Source organism: Palaemon carinicauda, chromosome 22 (assembly GCF_036898095.1).
Source record: "Palaemon carinicauda isolate YSFRI2023 chromosome 22, ASM3689809v2, whole genome shotgun sequence".
NCBI lineage: Eukaryota > Metazoa > Arthropoda > Malacostraca > Decapoda > Palaemonidae > Palaemon > Palaemon carinicauda.
Window position 1 is genome coordinate 46049452 of NC_090746.1, and position 19618 is coordinate 46069069.

General features: G+C 43.0%; 1 protein-coding gene across 1 annotated transcript; it reads left to right on the forward strand.

Annotated features, from left to right (window-relative positions):
* Nucleotides 1-16492: 16492 nt before the first annotated feature.
* LOC137615864 (protein lin-9 homolog) lies at nucleotides 16493-17098 on the forward strand. The gene has a single exon (XM_068345552.1). The coding sequence runs from the start codon at nucleotides 16493-16495 to the stop codon at nucleotides 17096-17098; it is 606 nt and encodes a 201-aa protein (XP_068201653.1).
* The last annotated feature ends 2520 nt before the right edge of the window (nucleotides 17099-19618 follow it).

Below are 19618 nucleotides of genomic sequence, written 5' to 3' on the forward strand. Positions count from 1 at the left end.
ATTGGCCCTCTCGAGGGATGATGGCCACATTCAGTTTACAACGAACGGAGATTTAAACCTCTTTCCGGATCCGTCGTTTCTCGCCAAGAACGAGCTACCCACTAAGAGATGGGGTCCCTGGAGAATCTGCCCTCTGAAGGAAGAAGCATCCCTCTGCCCAGTGGAATGCCTAAAGGTCTATCTTCGTAGAACTTCAGACTTTAAGGGAGGTCAGCTTTTCAGGGGAGAGACTTCTGGTTCGACGTTATCTTTGAAACAGATAAGGGCGAAAATCACTTACTTTATTCGCAGAGCGGATCCTGACAGTACACCTGCAGGTCACGATCCGAGAAAAGTTGCCTTGTCTCTAAACTTCTTTCAGACTATGTCGTTTGAAAACCTGCGTGCCTATACTGGTTGGAAGTCTTCCAGGGTATTCTTTAAGCACTATGCGAAGCAATTACAGGAAATCAAGTTTCATGTGGTAGCTGCAGGTAGTGTAATAAAACCTGCTGCTTGATTACTGCGAAGGACAGTGCACTAATAGGGAGTTTTAGTGAAGGGTATACATGATTGACTTAGGTATATCATGATAAGTATTGTGTTGTTAGAGACACTATGAACTGTTTTATCTAACTAGGTGACCTCAAGCATGATAATTTGACACAAGTGCCAGCATTTTATATGCTAGTGTTCCTGGTAATAACATTATGCAGTGAAATACTTTATTTCTTTGAGTGGCTTTTGTTTCTCTTTCAAATGAAACTTATTTATTTTGTTATTACTATTATGCTTTTTTATGCAATATGTTCAGCATAAATATATTAATTCCAATCATGATTTCTGTGTTTCTTGTAAATAAACATTAGAAGGAATCTTTGCGTCTCTTTCGCCTTAAGATTTTATAGATCATGTATATCAGAGCATCTTTGATCCTCTTAGGACTTTGAAAGACTAATGTCTTCTCTTTTGCAAACAGGTAAGTTTGGTTGTACCATGTCTATTTTACTGTTTTATTGATCCCTACGTGAACATAAACCTATCTGTCTAGATCCAGACCTGGGAGGTACAGTATTCTATTCATTGCCTATTAGTACAAACTATGCTTTACGTATATAAGGACACAATATACTTCTGCTTGCTAATTGTTCTTTGAACTCACAATTTTCGGATTTTTTCCTAGAGTCTATATAGACTTTTCCCTGTAGGAGGCAGGAAGAGCTAGCATTTGGTATGCTCAGTTGATTGATGTATTACGGTAACATCAAGTGTCTTTGGTCTTGACGACCAGATAGGAAATAGTTAATTCGAGATAACGGCACCATTATAAATCCACAGATACATGGCCTAAGCCCCAAAAAACGGATTTTGAGCGAAGTGAAAAATCTATTTTTGGGTGAAAGAGCCATGTCGTCCTGATGGACCCACCCTCCTTTAGTAAAAGGATATGAATCCCTCCCTTTGGTACTGTATCTGCAACACCTACGAAGCTACAAAGAATGGCTTAGGTGGCGCCTCGCGGTGGCGATTGGGCGAACTATTACAGTACATTAGGAGAATCGAGTGTTTACCTTTTTAACGACTCTCCTATTTTCTTGCCACTTTTCCCTCTTGAAGTGAAAATTGCTATTTGGGGTGTAAATAGCTGTGAGATGTGTCAAGATACATCCTTACGCGATATCCCTTTGTGAATTTTTAAGGGATACTCGCTCCAGGAGTTAGAATTCTGGATACCTTCGGTAAATTCTCTGGGATATATCACTGTAGTCACATATAACCTAGGAAGCTACTTATGAAGGAACTTCCATTAGGACGACATGGCTCTTTCACCCAAAAATAGATTTTTCACTTCGCTCAAAATCCGTTAATCACCCCAACCAATTGAGATATAGCTTAACTACCATTTAGACAGTTAGGCTGTAGCACTGAAGGAACACACATAGCGTCAGAAAGATACATGTGAACTTGAAAGGGAAATGATGAAATGCATTTTTCCCTTTTTTTCCTTGAAGCAAGAACCAACTGTTTACTCACTGCTAATAGCAAGCCAAAGGAGTGCCCTAGAATGCATTGTGGGCTACGTCATTGCAGTGGACTTGATAACACTTCCCGCAGCCACCACAAAATGGCGTATCTCCAATTGCTTCAGATAATTCCCGAAGAAAACCCAAGTGGACTTCCAACCAGTATATGCCTGCCGTCCCTCAAAGGACATATACTGGAAAAAGTTCAAGGATGAAGCCACGTCCCTAGGGTCGAGTCATAATAGCCAGGTCCGCTCTTCGTATAAAGTAAGTAATTTTAGCTCTAAACTGTTTCAGAGACAAATCAGACCACTCTATCTTTTTGAAACAAATGACCACCCTTATAACTGCATTGATCTTAGTAAATACACTTTTGAAAAGTGCACTGGACACAGGGAAGGATCACCTGGTAGGGGAACTATTTTCCCTAGACCCCAACGTTTAAGGGGGAGGTCATTCTTAGCCAGAGAAGTAGGATCAAGGTATAAATTAACCTCACCATTATCCACAAATTCAATGCGGTCATCGTCTCTAGAAAGCGTCACAATGTCACTAACCTGAGCACTGGAAGCCATCGCAATTAAAAATAAGACTTTCTGATTGATATCATGAATAAAAGCTGTTTGATTGTCTAGGTCCGAAGCGAATTGCCAAACTTTGTCCAAGACCAAAAGATAGGCTTCGGCGGAGCAGACAGCAACAGCCTTACACAAACCTTCAGAATTTTGTTGAAGAGATCTGAGTTAAAGTCGACATCAAAGGCGTATAGTATAGGTCTAGTGAGGGCCGAATTGTACGACGAAATCGAGGAGGAAGCTAGACCTTAAACATGCAAAGCAAACAGGAAACCTAAACAAAAGCCATAGTAATCGACCCTGGATTATGCCTTTAACCAAAATGACCCATTTCGTCCATGACGTTTCATACTGAGTCATGGTGTTACACGGCTCACAGTTTCCGCAAATACCCACTTATCACGTTGAATTTGGAATTTCTTTCCCAGGGCTAGGGCGTAAAAATCATGAGATGAGGGTTGTTCGATCTCCATGATAAAGCGTAAATAATCTCCTGCTGTTCCTCCTGGGACATAATCGTGTTCGTCGCGGCACGAACTTGGAGTTCAAATCCGTGATGATAGGAAACTAGTTCCTCTTTGGCTACAGAGAAGCCACCAGAGCTGCCATCCCTTGAAAGGTCGAATCCTCTCCAAAACCTTCATGAAGAGGTTGAACAGTGGAAATAGGTAAATCATCATCCAACAATTCCTATATAGGGACATTGCGTCCATGCCCACTACTGCTTGATCCACTTTCGGTGCTACCTAGCAGGGAAGTATCTTGTTGAGACTCATCACAAACAGATCCACTTGAAGGCCAGGGAATTGATCTCCCTGAAGGTGGGATGTTGACAAGTGCCAACCTTTCTTCTGAATCATCGTAAAGACGGCTATCATTACGTGGTTTATTTGAGGAGACCTCGACCCTTGTCTGTTGATGCAATGGACTATCACCCTGTTGTCGAGATCTAGACAGATATGAATGTTCTCCTTCAAGTATAATTTCTTGAGGGACAAGAGACTGCCATGGACTCCAGAATATTGATGTGGAATAGTTGAAATTTCTGAGACCAACAGCCTTGCACTACTGGAGGAGGAAAGCGCAATGGCACCATCTGTGAAAGACTTTTGGCAGTGGACCACGATCTAAGTTGCTTGTGCAGTAAAACTGGAGTCAGCTTCTGATGGTCGCGAAGAGCTTTGGAGGCTCTCCTTTCCCAATCTCTGCTTGCATCTTTGAGTCGTACATTGAGGACAGGGTTCATTACTGAGGTGAATTGTGAAGATCTTAGAACCACCTCTTGGCGTCGCCTGGTGATCAACCCCGACTTGATCAGGGATTTGTCTGACGTCTCTATTTCCTTTCTCTTGGAAGGAGGAATAGATAGGGAGTAACTTAAGGTTCCAACGAATCTCCAACCACTGGAAATCTAGAGCTGGAGCCAGTCTTGATTTATTGAAGTTGACCTGAAATCCAAGGGACTGGACGAACCGTACAACTCGACTGGCTGCTTCCAAGCACTCAGTGCCGAGGGCTAGCCAGTCGACCAGGTACTTGAAGGTCTTTCTCCCGAAGTTGTTGTACGACTGCGTCAGTAAACCGTGAAAATCCTCAGAGCCATGTTGAGCCCGAATGGCATAGCTCTGAAAATGTAGCCTTTCCTCTCCAGGCTGAAACCAAGGTAGGGGGAGAAGTGTCGACCTATCAGAAGATACAAAGGCATTGGTAAGATCTATAGAGACAGTGAAAGCCGGCAGGGGTGGTAAAGTCCGTATCTGCAAACTAGTCAACATCCGGAACCTGTCGCACTGAACGAACAGGTTTAGACAGGACAAGACGAGAATAATTTGAGGTATGCTCAAAACCTTCTCTGGCATGCAAAATAGACGACCTGGAAATCTCATAGATCTCTTCAGAAGGTCTTATACATTCTGTTCCAGATAAGGTGTTGTTTTTTGGAAGAAACTCTTGAGCTGTGGTGGCCTTTGTTACCAATTCCAACCAAAGCTGATGGAAATAACGCTCTGTGTCCAAGGACTAAAGGACCCACAATCCTTGAACAAGGCCAGCCGTCCCCCTACCGGGAGACCTTCATTATTTGTGTTAAGGAAGTGAATCTTTTCCTCCACTGCCATTTTGATGTCCACGACCACTGGACTTGCCTCCTCTGTCAAGATGGCCTTAAAAGACGAACCTTACTCATACACAGGGTGAAAGGCTGGGAACTGTGACACCACTTGTTAGGGCATAGTGTAGATAGTCTGTGGGATAGCGGCATAGGAAAGAGCAAACAACTTCCGATGATAAGTCAGTTTGCGAGACCTTTTGGGTTGTGGGTGTCTCTAAGGGGTGAACTTCCTCTTCAATGAGATCCCCCTCTTCCGGAGAAGGCTCTAAGCTCTGCGACAGCCTTATCCATAACTTCCTTCACCACCTTCTAAGGAAACAGGTTTTTTCCCCCGATGCTAAAGGTGATGAAACGTTTCAGCTTGTGGCGGATGGTAGCTGTAGCAAGTACATGCTCTCTTCAGGTTCGATGGGCCTGAAAAGAGGCATAAAGGTCCTTCATAAAGGTGGCGAGAAGAGTTTCCGCCAACAAGGAAAGACTGAAGCGTCTGCAAAATTCCTGATCATCATCTCCATGAAGTACTACAGTGACATTGATACTGACAACCTTTGTCTGGCCTATGACTCAGCCTTAAGAAGGTGTTCGGGAATCCTGGGCAGCTTCTCATGAAATTGGCGGCCGGCCGCATCCTTGTCCAGTTTACTCTCAGCAAAAATAAACTGGACATTGGTCCAGTGGACGGCATCGTATGGTAAGACAGGTGAGACTGGTGTTTATTCTTCCAAAGCTGGGAGAGGCTTACCCTCATGGATGGCTTTTCCCATAGCTGCGTAGCTCTTTGAGGCAAAGGGAAAGATCATATTGTCCAGAGCCACAAAGGAGGCCAACCTCTCACCGAAGGCGACAAGCTGTATATTGATACATCCTGCTGTCATCATTGCCGCGTGCAATAAGGTAGCTAGGAAGGCAAGACCTTATACCTAGTCGACGTCACTTGCTCCTTCAAGGCCTGGATCTCTTCACATGAGGCCTTGAACATCAGCATCTGGTATTACTAATTACCCTCCATAAAAGGGATTTTGGCGTAGGAAAAATCCATTTTTGGGTGAGATAGCCATGTCGCCCTGATGGAAGTTCCCTCCGGCTGCTTCCTACTGTATAATATTTCTGTGATTGATATTATAAGAGAATTACCATCAGGTATCACAGGTTCTAACCCTCAGAACGACAATCCGAAGATATCGTGTATAATTCAGGGATGTATCCTAATATAACCATAGATATCTGCACCCAAAATAGATCTTTCCCAGTCTAATCCTCTAAGGGAAAGGATAAGTGAGGAGCCGTTACATATCCTATCACCTTTGGGTGCTCCCATACGACCTTGCTGCTTCATTTCACATCGCAACGGAGCTACTGTGAAATAGAAGCCTCCAACGAGGCGGGCCATCAAGACGACATGGTTATCTCACCCAAAAATAGCTTTTTCCGACGACAAAATCCCTTTTTTTAGGCTCGAGCCATGTTGTCCTGATGGAAGTGTACCAGAGAATTATCTATACTCGGTGGGAGGCTTTGCAAAAAAGACCTCGAACCGAAAAATGCTCCCCACCTATGTGACGAAGCATAAGTATTTGGCAAATATGATGGAAACTTATGACAAGGTAAACCTGATCAAGAGACACATGATCACGTCTGTACCAAACAAGGGGTTAATCACCCAAATCAAATGAGCTATAGCCTAACAACATTTAGACAGTTATGCTGTAGCACTGAAGGAACACACAAAGTATCATAAAGACACCTTGGTAACCTGAAAAGGAAATGATGAAGTGCATTTTTCCTTTTTTCCCTGAAGCAAAAACTTCTATTTACTCATTGTTAATAACGAGCTGAAGGAGTGCCCTAGGACGCATTGTGGGCTACGTCGTTGCCGCTGGGTTGATAACATCTCCTCGACCACCACATAATGACGTGTCTCCTCCAATTGCTTCATTTAATGCCTGAAGAAAACCCAAGTGGGCTTCCGATCAGTATATGTCTGCAGTCCCTCAATAGACATGTCCTGGAAAAAGTTCTAGAAGGAAGCCATGACTTAAGGGCCGAGACCCGAAGTCTTACGAGCCGGGTCCACTCTTCATATAAAGTAAGTAATCTTATTTTATTACTGATTTAGAGACAATTCAGACCCCATTGTATCATTTTGAAACAAAAGACTACCCTTAAACTTCACTGTTCTCAGCAAATACACCTTTGGCCAGTGTATTAGACAAAGAAAAGGATCACCTTGAAGGGGAACTATTTTGCATAGACCCCAAGGTGAAAAGAGAAGTTAATTTTTAGACCAAAAAATTGGATCAGGATATAAATTAACATCACCATTATCCACAAATTCAAATTCTAGAAATCATTACAATGTCACTAACCAGAGTACCGGAAGCCCTCTTAATTAAGATGACTTTATGAGTGCGATAAAAAATAGAAGCCTTTTGATTACCTATGTCTGAGGTGAATTGCAAAACTTTGTCCAAAGACCAAGAGATAGGTTTCAGTAGAGCCAACAGCCGTACCTTGGCACAAACCTTCAGAACTTTGTTGAAGAGATCCGAGTAAAATTCGACATCAAAGGCGTATAGTATAGATCTAGTGAGGGCCAAAGTGTATGACGAAATCGTGGAGGAGGCTGGACCTTAAGCAAGCAAAGTAAGCTTGAAAGTTAAACAAAAATCCATAGTAATCAACCCTGTATTTATGTCTTTGACATACTTGACCCATTTGGGCCATGGTGCTAGAAAACTCATAGATGTGGTATTAAAATTTCTGAGACCAACAGCTTTGCACTTTCTTGGGTGGGTTATGACCCACACAACCTCCCAACAAGTCATCCGAACAAAGTGTCACTACTGGAGGAGGAAAGCGCAACAATAACGTCCTTGAAAGACTTATGGCAGTAGACCATGGTCTAAGTTGCTTCCTGATGGTCAGGAAGAGTGTTGGAGGCTCTCCTTCCCTAAACTCTGTTTGCATCTTTGAGTCGTACATTGAGGACAAAATTCGTGAATCGTAAAGATCCTTGAATCTCCTCTGAGCATCGCCTGGTGATCATCCCTAACTAGATCATGGACTTGACTGATGTCTGTATTTCCTCTCCCTTGAGGGAGGAATAGAACGGGAGTGAGACTTAAAGTCACAACAAATCTCCAACCGTGGGAAGTCCTGAGCTGGAGTCAGTTCTGATTACTTAAGGTTGGTCTGAAGTCCAAGGGACTAGAGGAATTAAAAACTCAATTGGCTGCTTCCAAGCCCCCTGTGCCAAGGGAATTCACACTAGCCAGTCAACCAGGTACGCCTCTCCTTAAAAATCTGTCTACCACAGTTGTTATACGACTACGTCAGTAAATTTTGTAAAAACCCTCAGAGCTATGCTGAGCCCGAATGGCATAGCTCTGATTACGCATACCCTTCTCCACAGGCTGCAACCAAGGTGGGGGGATAAGTGTCGACCTAACCGACAATACAAAGACGTCTGTAAGGTACATAGAGACAGTGAAAGCCTCTAAGGGCAGAAAGGTCTATATCTGCAAAATCGCCAACATCCGGAACCTGTCCCACTGAACGAACAGATTTAGACCAAACAAGACGAGAATAGTTTGAGGTAAGCTCGAAACCGTTTTGGCACCCAAAATAGACAACCTTGAAATCTCATAGATCTCACGCAGCAGATAACTCCCCTCTTCAAGAGACCTTACATACTGTTCCAGACAAGGAGATGTTCCTGGGAGAATTTCCTAAACTGTGGTGGCCATTGTTACTACTTCCAAGCAAAACCGTTGGAAATGACATTCTGTGTCCAAGGACTAAAGAACCTGCAGTACTTGAACAAGGCTAAACGTCCCCCTACTGGAGGCCTTCATTATTTTGTGTTAAGGACATGAACCGCTACCTCCACTGCCGTTTCAAAGTCCACGATCTCTGGACTTGCCTCCACTGTCAAGACGGCCTCGGAAGACAACCCTTACTCATACATAGGGTGGAAGGCTGGGGACTACGACACCACTTATAAGGGCACAGCGTAGACATTCTGAGGGATAGCGGCATAAGAAAGAACAAATGATTTACCATGATAAGTCAGTTTGTGAGACCTCTTGGTTGTGGCCTTTCCAGGGGTGAACTACCTCTTCAATGAGATCCCCCACTTCAGGAAAAGGCTCTAAGCTCTGTGACAGCCTTATCTGTAACTTTCCTTTAAGGAAACAGGTCTTTTCCCCAGATGCTAGAAGTGAGAAACGTTTCAGCTCGTGGCTCATGGTACCTGTGTCAAGTACATGCTCACTACAGGCTCGACAGATCTGAAAAGAAGCATAAAGGTCTTTCATAAAGGTGTCCTAATGAGTTTATGCCAGCAAGGAAAGATTAAGGCCCCTGCAAAATGCCTAATCATCCTTCCCATAAAGCACTACAGAGACATCAACATTGACAACCATTATCTGGTCTGAAGAAAGTGTTCAGGAATCCTAGGCAGCTTCTCAAAAAATTGGTGGCTGGCTACATCCGTATCCGTTTTACTCTCAGCAAAAGTAAACTGGACATTGGTCTAGTGGACGAAATCGTGTGGTAAGAAAGGTGAGACTGGTGTGCACTCTTCCAAAGCCGGGAGAGGCTTAACCTCACAAAAGGCTAACTCCATTGATGTAGCTCTTCAAAACAAAGTGGAAGACCACTTTGTCCAGGGTCACAAAGGAGGTCAAGGTCTTACCAAAGGCGACAATCTGGAAATTGATACCCACTGCCATCATCATTTCTGCGTGCAATAAGGTAGCTAGGATTGCCAAACCTTATATCTAGGCAACTCCTCTTTCTTCTCCAAGGCCTGGATCTCTTCATGTGAGGCCTTAAAGACCATCACCTGGTATTACTAATTCCCTTCCATGAAGGCTTTCTTATTAGCCATAAGTACCAGATGTATTGTAGTACATAAGGTACTTTGGAACTGGGGAGCTCCATGATCTTAGCAGAAGATGTTGGTAGGAGAAACAGGCAGGAACAGCCTCCATCACAGAAGAAGCAATCGCAACCGTAGATCGGGAGACCGATGTCATAGTGGAGTCAGAATTGGTAGGCACCACTGAATCCTTGATGAGATCAGACTACCTCATCCTTTTACCCAGGTGTGAAGGTACCGCAGGAAGAGCATGCAGTCATCATCGGAGGTATCCTCCGAGACCCATCTGGAGTGAAGTAAATCTTTACAAACACTGCAATCCTGATGGTCCCAGTGCAATACTGGGCCTTTCATCCTCCAACACTTCGCATGTGTGCGGCAAATATTGAGACCACAGGGATGTCTCACAGCTCTGACACACATCTGCACTCAACAATGTATCTCCGAATAGGCACCGCCTGTAAGGAGAAAAGGGTTCTAATGAGTACTACCTCCTCTAGCAGACACCAAAAGCCAAAAGAAATGGGTTATTAATACTCCATGTAAACAATTGAGGGAATAGTAATCCCCAAATTATGTGTAAATGCCATTGGTGAGAAAAAAGGAGATACATTACGAAATTTCCAATGCCTTATAAAGAACATGAGATTGGAAAAATTACCCCCTAAAGGTCCGTTGCTATAGGCCAAAAAAGGGGAAGGGGTGAAGAAATGCGCATGGAAAGAACTGTTGCTCCAATATCTCCGCAGAGAAATGGCCAAATAGAGGGCACCGGTACAGGTAAACTTAATCATTAAGCAATCGATGAATCGATTAATGAGCAAGAGTCTAAAGCAACCCGTAAGTTATTTAAGCAAAGTTATAACCTCCATAGAAAAAACTAAGGAGGGATTGCTAGCCTATAGAGTTACCAACCATCTATTCAATCCACACCCTCAAAGAGAAATGGACAAATTGGTAAAAAACCAATAACCATATGTAGTGGTTATTCAAAGCAAGAGCCTAGAACCCTTTTGTAGAAGGAGTTCCCAGGCCAAACCTACATAAAGAAATCTCAAACGTTAAAGGAGTAAGGCTTTTATGTTAAGCTGTAGTAGAATTCACCTACAGAAAGTAGAGAACTAATCTTAGTTATGTAAGATGGTCTCAGATAAAAAAGGGCAGAAAGGTCTGTGCCCTAAAGGTACCGGCGTTGCCAGAAGTACCGGCAACCCCAGGGAGGAACGGCATTGCCGCCAACATCTTATGTGCCCAAAGGCATTGGTACCAATATCCGCACCCATAGACTAGTACTAACCCCGCTGCCAGTAATGATAATGCCATCAGTGGCAATAGTGCCCAAGGGCAGCGGAGATAACGATCAAGGGATTCCGCAGAAAACACCTTGTCAAAAGAAAGGCAGTGTCGCCAGTGGCAGCACAGCCGTATGAAGCAACATATCGCCAGAACGTGTACTATAAAACAGATTTTGACGTACGCAAAATCTATATTTGGGTGTCGAAAGGTGGCGACATAACCGTTATTCAGGCGTTGCCATAGGCATGTATGTAAGCCAGATATACCAGCGTTGCCGGAAGCACCGGCATCACTAGTGGGTAAAATCATCACCACCATCCTCCTATGGGTAACGGCAACACAGTTAGGGGCAAAGGTGCCTAAAAAGGCAGACACAAACGGCAATGGTTCCTGTAGAAAAAACCATGCCTTAGCTGAAGGCAGCGCTGCCAGCGGAGGAACTGCCACAAGCAGCGACACATCGCCCGTACTGGTACAATAAGATAGTGTGCCAAAAGGTGGCGGCAAAGCCGCAAACACTGGCATTGTCATCAGTCTGATAGTTCACCCCTCAGGGAGAAGCATAATTTCGGCCATGTAAGGTCACATAATAATAAATTCCATGCATCAAAATAAACGCCACGTCGTCAGAGACGACGGCCACCGACCAATCAAGAAATCTCAGAGGCGAAGAAATAGTGGCAGTTCATGCAAGTCGGCACACCGACATGATGACATTACCTTTCGCAAAGGGGATTTCCAAAAGACTGCGCAGTCCTAGCACGAGAGATCACGAGCAAATGCAGAATGGCTAAGCCTAATAGGTTGATTCCACAGGTAAATCGAGAAATCCCAGAGTCTATGAAGGAACGGCAGAACAGGTAAGTCTGAAAACCGACAAGGAGAAATCACCCTTCGCAAAGCTGAACTCCAAGAAACTGCCCAGTCCAACCATGGGAGATCAGGAACGTATGTAGCATGGTGGCCCAACGGATTCGCTGACGAAGAAAACATTTACCATCATTGTACAAAAATCGCCGTTAGTAACGGCACACTTAGGTAACGGCATTGCCGTCTCCCAAGACTCTTCCTAAAGCAGAGGCATAAGAACACTCTTACGGAGCTTGGTCTGCTGTCAGTAACGGCAGTGTTGATAAGAATGGCAGCAAAGTCAAACAACAATAGTTTCCACAGAAACATCATGCTGTAAGAAAACAGATTTTGAGCAAAGTAAAAAATCTATTTTTAGTTGAGAGTGCCATGTCATCCTGATGGAAGGGTTCCTTTAGGTAGCCTTCTAAGGGATATATGCTACAGTAATACTCCCAGAGAATTGAACCGAAGGTCCCCAGGATGCTAACTCCTGGTGCGAGTATCCAATAAACAGATTTTGAAGCAAAGCGAAAAATCTATTTTTGGCTGAGATGGCCATGTCTTCGTGATGGAAGCTTCCTATAGATAGCTTTATAAGGGATATTTGGGTACAGTCATACTCCCAGAGAATTGACCATAGGTCTTCAGAATTCTAACTCCTGGCGCGAGTATCCTTAAAATTTTTCTTAAGGATATCGCATAATATCAGGGGACGTTTATCTTGATACGACTCATGGCAATCTTCGCCCCGAATAGTGTTTACGCTTTGAGGGGGAAGAGTGGCGAAATTGAAGGGAAGCCGTGATCAAGGCGCTCATTCCTATTTTGGTAGCGATTTCGCACGGTGTTCTCCCTGCTTGTCTAGTATTCTAGATCGCTTATTTTGAGGATTTATTATGCATTCTCCAGCATCTTCTGCCTCTGGAAAGTTGAGTATTTAATCTTTACTGTGTATAATTTTTAGCTCCTGTCTCACAGTGAAATTAGCATAATTCAATGTGTTTATTGGAGCATAGCCAGTCACCGGAGGCGCGATTTTGGGGCGCTGTCGTTCGTCATGCATGCTTTATTTAGTCAACAGAATGATATTCCCGGGATTTAGCTTTAATGAATTATAGCTATTTAGGCAAAAATTATACTTGTGAAGATAAGATCATGCAAATAATTTTCCTCTTTCTAAATGTGCCGATCGTATACGCTAGTGTCTCGGTGATATAGGTAGCCGAGATCTCGCCCCGCGCTAGGCTAACCTAGCCTATGCGCTTTAGTATACTTTCGTACATTATCCCCATTTATTCTCGTTTATCGCTTTATCAATTCAACAGGAGATAGTATATCTCCTAGAATGAATTATATAAATCGATACTCGTCTCGATTGGAGATTTAAGGGTAAACCCTCCTTCCCTCTGAGTGCCGCCATCAGGTGACAACCCTAGCTTGGTCTTGCCATAGAGTAGTATACTCCGACTTGACTAGGCTAGTGTTTCTGTCTTCTCCTCCTTGCTGGTGAGTATCCCGGCTTGGTTTTACGACAGTAACTCAGAGTATTCAGTCTTTATGCCGACAGCTTGGCTGCCGGGTAAGTAGTCACTCCCCTGCCGGCTAACAGTTGTAGGCATAGGAAGCTTAGCTTCCCTATTCCGCACCTGAAGTGGTAGTACAATGCCGCCACCTTCTCCCCTGCAGTCTAGTCAGGGGATGTACAGGGGGTCCTCGGGTTACGACGCTGATCCGTTCTTAAGACGCGGTGTAACCCGAATTTCCGTGTAAGTCGGAACACCATAAATATACGTACTGTACTGTACTGTAAAGTATTACTGTATACTGTACTATAATAAAATGTATCAAATGACATAAAAACAATATTAGAAAAAGAAAAAACAATTCCTTACCACATGAATTAAAGTAAATATCAATAAAAAAAGAAAACAATTCCTTACCACATGAATTAAAGTAAATATCAATAAAAAAAGAAAACAATTCCTTACCACATGAATTAAAGTAAATATCAATAAAAAAAAAGAAAACAATTCCTTACCACATGAATTAAAGTAAATATCAATAAAAAAAGAAAACAATTCCTTACCACATGAATTAAAGTAAATATCAATAAAAAAAAAAGAAAACAATTCCTTACCACATGAATTAAAGTAAATATCAATAAAAAAAAAACAATTCCTTACCACATGAATTAAAATAAATATCAATAAAAAAAAAGAAAACAATTCCTTACCACATGAATTAAAGTAAATATCAATAAAAAAAAAGAGAACAATTCCTTACCTTATTCCTATGGTTGGCTTGCACACTGGAAGGGATGTTGCAAGGGACGGAGAGACTGGTTTATTGTGGAGAGGAAGGTGCAGAAGATGCTGGAGAAACTGGGGCAGGTGAATCAGGATTCTCTGGAAGTGAGACAGAAGATGCTGGAGAAGCTGGGGCAGGCGAGTCTGGAGGTGAAGAGCCTACAAGAGGTGGTGGAGAAGCTGCTAGAGAAGCAGAGGCAGCTGAGGTTGATGGCAGAGGCTCTGTAGCAATAGAGGCAGCTGAGGTTGATGGTAGAGGCTCTGTTGCAGGCAAATCTGGAGTAGTAGAGGCAGCTGATGTAGAGGGTGCAGTTCTCTCTACTTTCTTAAAATACCGCTCCAGGTTAGACTGGACAGAGAGGATCCTCTTCTCATCCAAAATCTCCTTATAACACTGCAGTAAGTCCATGACACCTCTGGAAACCCTGGTGAACCTGTCCATGTTGGGATCTTGAGCCTCGAAAGTTGCCAATGCTTGTTGTATCTCGGCAAAACCTTTTGACAAGCCCTGCCTTGTGAAAGCCTTAGGGTCTGGGGTGGGGGCTTCTTCCTCTTCCTCTATGATCTGCTTCTCCAGTTGTATCAAGTCCCCAGCAGATAACTCCTCTCCATGAGATTCTAGCAGCTCCGTAACATCATCAACCTCCATCTCCAAATCGGTTTCCTTACTCAGGGCAACAATGTTCTTGATAACATGGTCAACTGTGTCCTCAAACCCATGAAAATCATTAACAAATTGAGGACATAGCTTCCTCCAAACACCATTCATGTTTGTAACCTTCACCTCCTCCCAGGAATCAGCAATGTTCTTAATAGCATCAAGGATGTTGTAGGACTTCTCCTCCTTTGCTATGTACGTGCGGTTAGGCATGCGCTTCCAGAATAAACCTGTCTCATCCGCATTGAACACCTGATAAGCAGAATAACCCCCCTCCCTAATTATCTCAGCCAACGCTTTAGGAAATTCACTTGCTGCTTTCTCATCCCCACTAGCAGCTTCACCTTGCACTTTAAGATTATGGTAATTGGCCCGAGCCTTAAATCGCATAAACCAACCCCTACTAGCCGAAAATTCTTCACTTTCACTTTCTCCCCCCCTTTCTTTTTTCAACGCTTCAAACAACCTTTTAGCCTTCTCTTGAATAACCATTAAGCTCACTGGAATACGCCGTTGATTTTGATCTTCCAACCAAAGCACTAATAACCTTTCCATTTCGATAATTAAACCACTACGCTGTTTCGTTATCACTGTTGCTTTCATTGGAGCAGATCCTTTTACGTGTTCAACAATGCACTCCTTATCTTTAAGGATAGTAGCCACGGTCGAACGGCTAAGGCCAAGCGATCGGCCAATGTTCGTTGGCGTTTCACCGTTTTTAGACCGCTTAATAATGTCTAATTTCACTTCCATGGTGATGGCCTTCCTTTTCTTCGATGCACTACCATCAGAAGAATCTGCCTTGCGCTTTGGAGCCATAATGAAGGGCAAAAAGTTCAAAAAAACGATCAAACACGTGAGAGAAAGAACAGGCAATCACAACCAAAAATGGCGTATGAGTGGAACTGAGCGACGCCGTCTTCCTCGCCCACAACCACCGCAAAGCGTATTCATCCACCGCGCGCTAGAAACTAGTTCGCAATTGTTTACGTCGCTTACGACGCTAACGGTGTAAGACGGAACGACGCTTAATATTATTTTTATATTTTTATGGGGCGCGTTCGTAACGGCGAAACCGCGTAAGTCGGGACCGTCGTAACCCGAGGACCTACTGTATTCTACATACGACACATAGCAATCTTCACCCCGAATAGATTTAACTCTTTGATATAAGGGGGCAGTGGCAAAAGAAGGGGGTGCCGTTCTAGGTACCTGCTGGACCTCCTTCCATACTACTACCGCGACGGCATTCCTTTTCTTGTCATTAAGCAGAAATGACCGCAAATAAAGTAATTTTTGGAGGGGTCAGCAAAAGGGTGGGCCCATCAGGACGACATGGCACTCTCACCCAAAAATAGATTTTTCACTTTGCTCATTCTGTTTTTTGGGCTCAGGCCATGTCGTCCTAATGGAAGCATACTAGAGAATTGCCTTGAAATTACTATTAGCTGTGGGTTTGTGTATGTGCCTTTGACCTTGAATAGATTTCCTTATCTGGTTTACTAGACCTGTATATGAAATTCCAGAAATCTGTCATTTCCACTAAGCCTGGAGCTAGTTTAGTGCTTCCTGCCTCCAGCAGGGAAAATGTCGATATCGACAATAAGGATTCAAGGTTTGTATTTTAGTGGGAACAAAAGGGTAAACTTTGGAGCTTACCTTTTTTACTTACCATGAGAATGTAAGATTCGTTCCTTCAGAAATCGTTTTTGTGATTTCAAGCTATAATCCCAATACAGGGATTAAATAAAACTCTAGTATATTTTATTAGTCTATAACTGAGGGAGCAGTAATAAGACACAAATTATCAATGGAAGATACTCTGGGTGGATTCCCTGTCCAATGCCTTGTTCAAATTGTACAGTTGTCAAAGATATTACGAGCAAAGCGTGAAAAGATACGATCTCTCAGAGAGATGAACGAGCAAGCGGAAAAGCAGAGAAGCTACGGAGAGGAGCTGAACGTAGAATTTCAACGTAAATATGCAGCGTTAGTACTCGAAATAGAAAAGCTAACCAAGGACCTGAATCAGTATCTTTTGGCTGTTCAACAGTTTTGCCAAGAGATTGCTCCCGAACAAGGCATATCTGCTCCTACCTTATTCCCCAGCCAAATCAAAGAGAGATGCTATAAGGAGGCAGCCACTATTGTGGACGTGACTAATCACTCCAGCGGATCTCCTCAGGTGTCGAGTGCGTCGGTGCTTGATCTCATAACCAAACTTACATCACTGATGCTTCAGATTAAGAATTTAGCCGAGACTGGAGTGAGTGCCCTCGAGTTAACGTCTCTTCAAGAAACACTCAACGAGATAAGAAATTCAATTGACGAGTCAAACAAAGTAGCATTCCAGAACAACATTGAAGTGCATTTGACTCATATCATGTCAGCAGTATCTCAGATGGGGAGTTTATAAGCCTTCAGCTATCACAACACTAATTCTCTATAGAGCAAGTCCCCTGTCAAGCTTGTGCAGTTGAGGTTGTTAGTGAATTTCAATCTTCTCTGAACATATGTAAATGTAATAGGTTTTTTGTACTATTGTTATGAAGATTTTTTTTCTTTTATATTCTATTTTTTCCCTCTAGAAATAACATATTTGTCTGTGGGTATCCCAGGGTCATGTACCAATTTTGTAAGAAATTTTATGAAACAAAAATTTCACTCTTCCATAGATTTTTGAAATATCCATAATCAGTGGACTCTAAATACAGTATATACTTTGGATGTGTTCTCTGAAGGATGTAATCCTGTGGCTGTACTCTGCATAGGATTTATCCATAAGTATCGGATATTGCTCGTGAAGGAATCCAAATGTGAAACGGTAGGTTTCTTAAAAGATGAATTATTTGTGAATGAATAATTTCATTTTATCAGGTAATCGTTAATTATTTTAGCGAATGTGAAATTTGACGTCATTCGTCGTTCTCGCCTATCCGAGCGTGAATCCTTGGCTGTTAAAAATCTACAATTATGTGGATTTCATATTTAACCAGATTTTTTAAAGTAATTAATTTTGTTATTGAGTCTAATTACTAACATTGTCAGTTGTTGGGTTTGCAATGAGACAGCGTCCTGGATACCACACTTTATTGCAAGATACTCAAGAGCCAACTGACTCGCAACAGCGTAAGCAGATGCATGCTCGGCAGCGCATGTCCGGAAAACATATCGTACATCCTCCCCTCAAGAAACGGATTTTGAGCAAAGCGAAAAATCTATTTTTGGGTGAGATAGCCATGGCGTCCTGATGGAAGGTTCCTTTTTGGTAGCTTCCTTGGGTATATCACTACTAAAATATTCCCAGAGAATTTAACCACAGGTTATCACAGAATTCTAACTTCTGGAGCGAGTATCCTAAAGGTTTCCCTTTTAAGACATCGTATATCAACAGGGGACGCATGTATTAACGCGCCACATAGCTATCTACACCCCAAACAGAGTTAACACTTCGGTGTGTAGGGGCGGAGAATAGCTGGGAGCCGTTCCACAGCTAATCTCGTTCGTGGCTACTTTTGGTACTCGAGACGTAAACAAACGGGCGCCATTGCTAAATGACGTCACTTCCGTCGTCATCCTGAATCCAGTTGCTTGCCGATCGCCATGATACAGCACAGCAGGGTGGGACCTAAAAAACTGGACGAAGTAGCAGGGAGGGTCCATCAGGACGCCATGGCTATCTCACCCAAAAATAGATTTTTCGCTTCGCTCAAAATCCGTTTTTTGGGCTCAAGCCATGGCGTCCTGATGGAAGAATACCAGAGAATCAATGTATCGTGGTAGATTTTCCCCTATTGAGTAAGTGCCAAGGGCTTTGAACGGGGTAGCATAGTAATCTTAATAAAAGAACCGTAGGGAAGAGACCTTCCTGCCCCCCTGGCGGTGAAGTTCCCACGGGCCATGCCGAGATCAAAGCGGGTATCGAAGGGCTATTCACCCTGCTAGAAGAACCTGAAGAACTTGGAGACAAGACTGAATGGTTGGCATTCATATAGGAACATTCTCAAAAGCAGACGAGTGGTGGTTAGGCACTGTATGTAGAGGAGAATTGTCTCGTCTCTAAGGTATGAAGAGTAAGTATTCGTATTGGAATATTACATTGCATAGGTGAATATATAATAAGGGTTGAGACCTTAGTATCTTCATTAACCATAAGAGGGAGGGGATAATAAAACTATGACAGACATGTATTTCATAGGATAAGTAGGAGCGGATTGAGACGCACAAGTAATAAAATAGGAATTTTATTTCACAATTGCAGAAAATTTAAATGAATTGCAATAATATGTAAAGTTAATTTACAACAAATTATAATGTACATAGTAATAAAGACTTGCTCTTGAATCTGAAAGGGAATTTCAAATTTATTAGTAGGCACTCGTTCTCGAGGAACGTCAGTCTTTAAATAAAACACATCATGCTCTAGGCATGCGGCACTCGTGTGACGACTATGACATTTCACCTGGGATTAGAACAGTTATAAGAAAGCACTAAGTGTTTTCGACATCACTACGTAGCACTCGAGGGTCAACATAGGCACCCGAAGAGTTAGAGTCCCAAGTAACTCGCTGTTCTATGCAGAGTTAGGTGCAGGTTTCATAACACTACCTGCGGCTACCACAAAATGTTTGACTTCGTGCACTTGTTTCGCATAATGTTTAAAGAAAACACGCGAGGACTTCCAGCCTGTGAAACTCTTAAGGCTTTCGAAGTCCATACTCTGAAAGAAATTCAGAGACGATGCAACTTTTCTAGGATCGTGACCGGCGGGTGTACTGTCAGGATCCGCTCTGCGAATGAAGTAGGTGATTTTCGCTCTTAGTTGTTTCAGTGACAGGTCGCTGCCTGATGTTTCTCCTTTGAAGAGTTGGCCTCCACCAAAGTCCGAAGTTCTGCGAAGATAGACCTTGAGGCTCTCTACTGGGCATAGAGAGGC

Excerpts from the sequence above, each read along its gene's own strand:
- LOC137615864 (XM_068345552.1), top strand. The coding sequence starts at position 16,493 with ATGGAAGATACTCTGGGTGGATTCCCTGTCCAATGCCTTGTTCAAATT.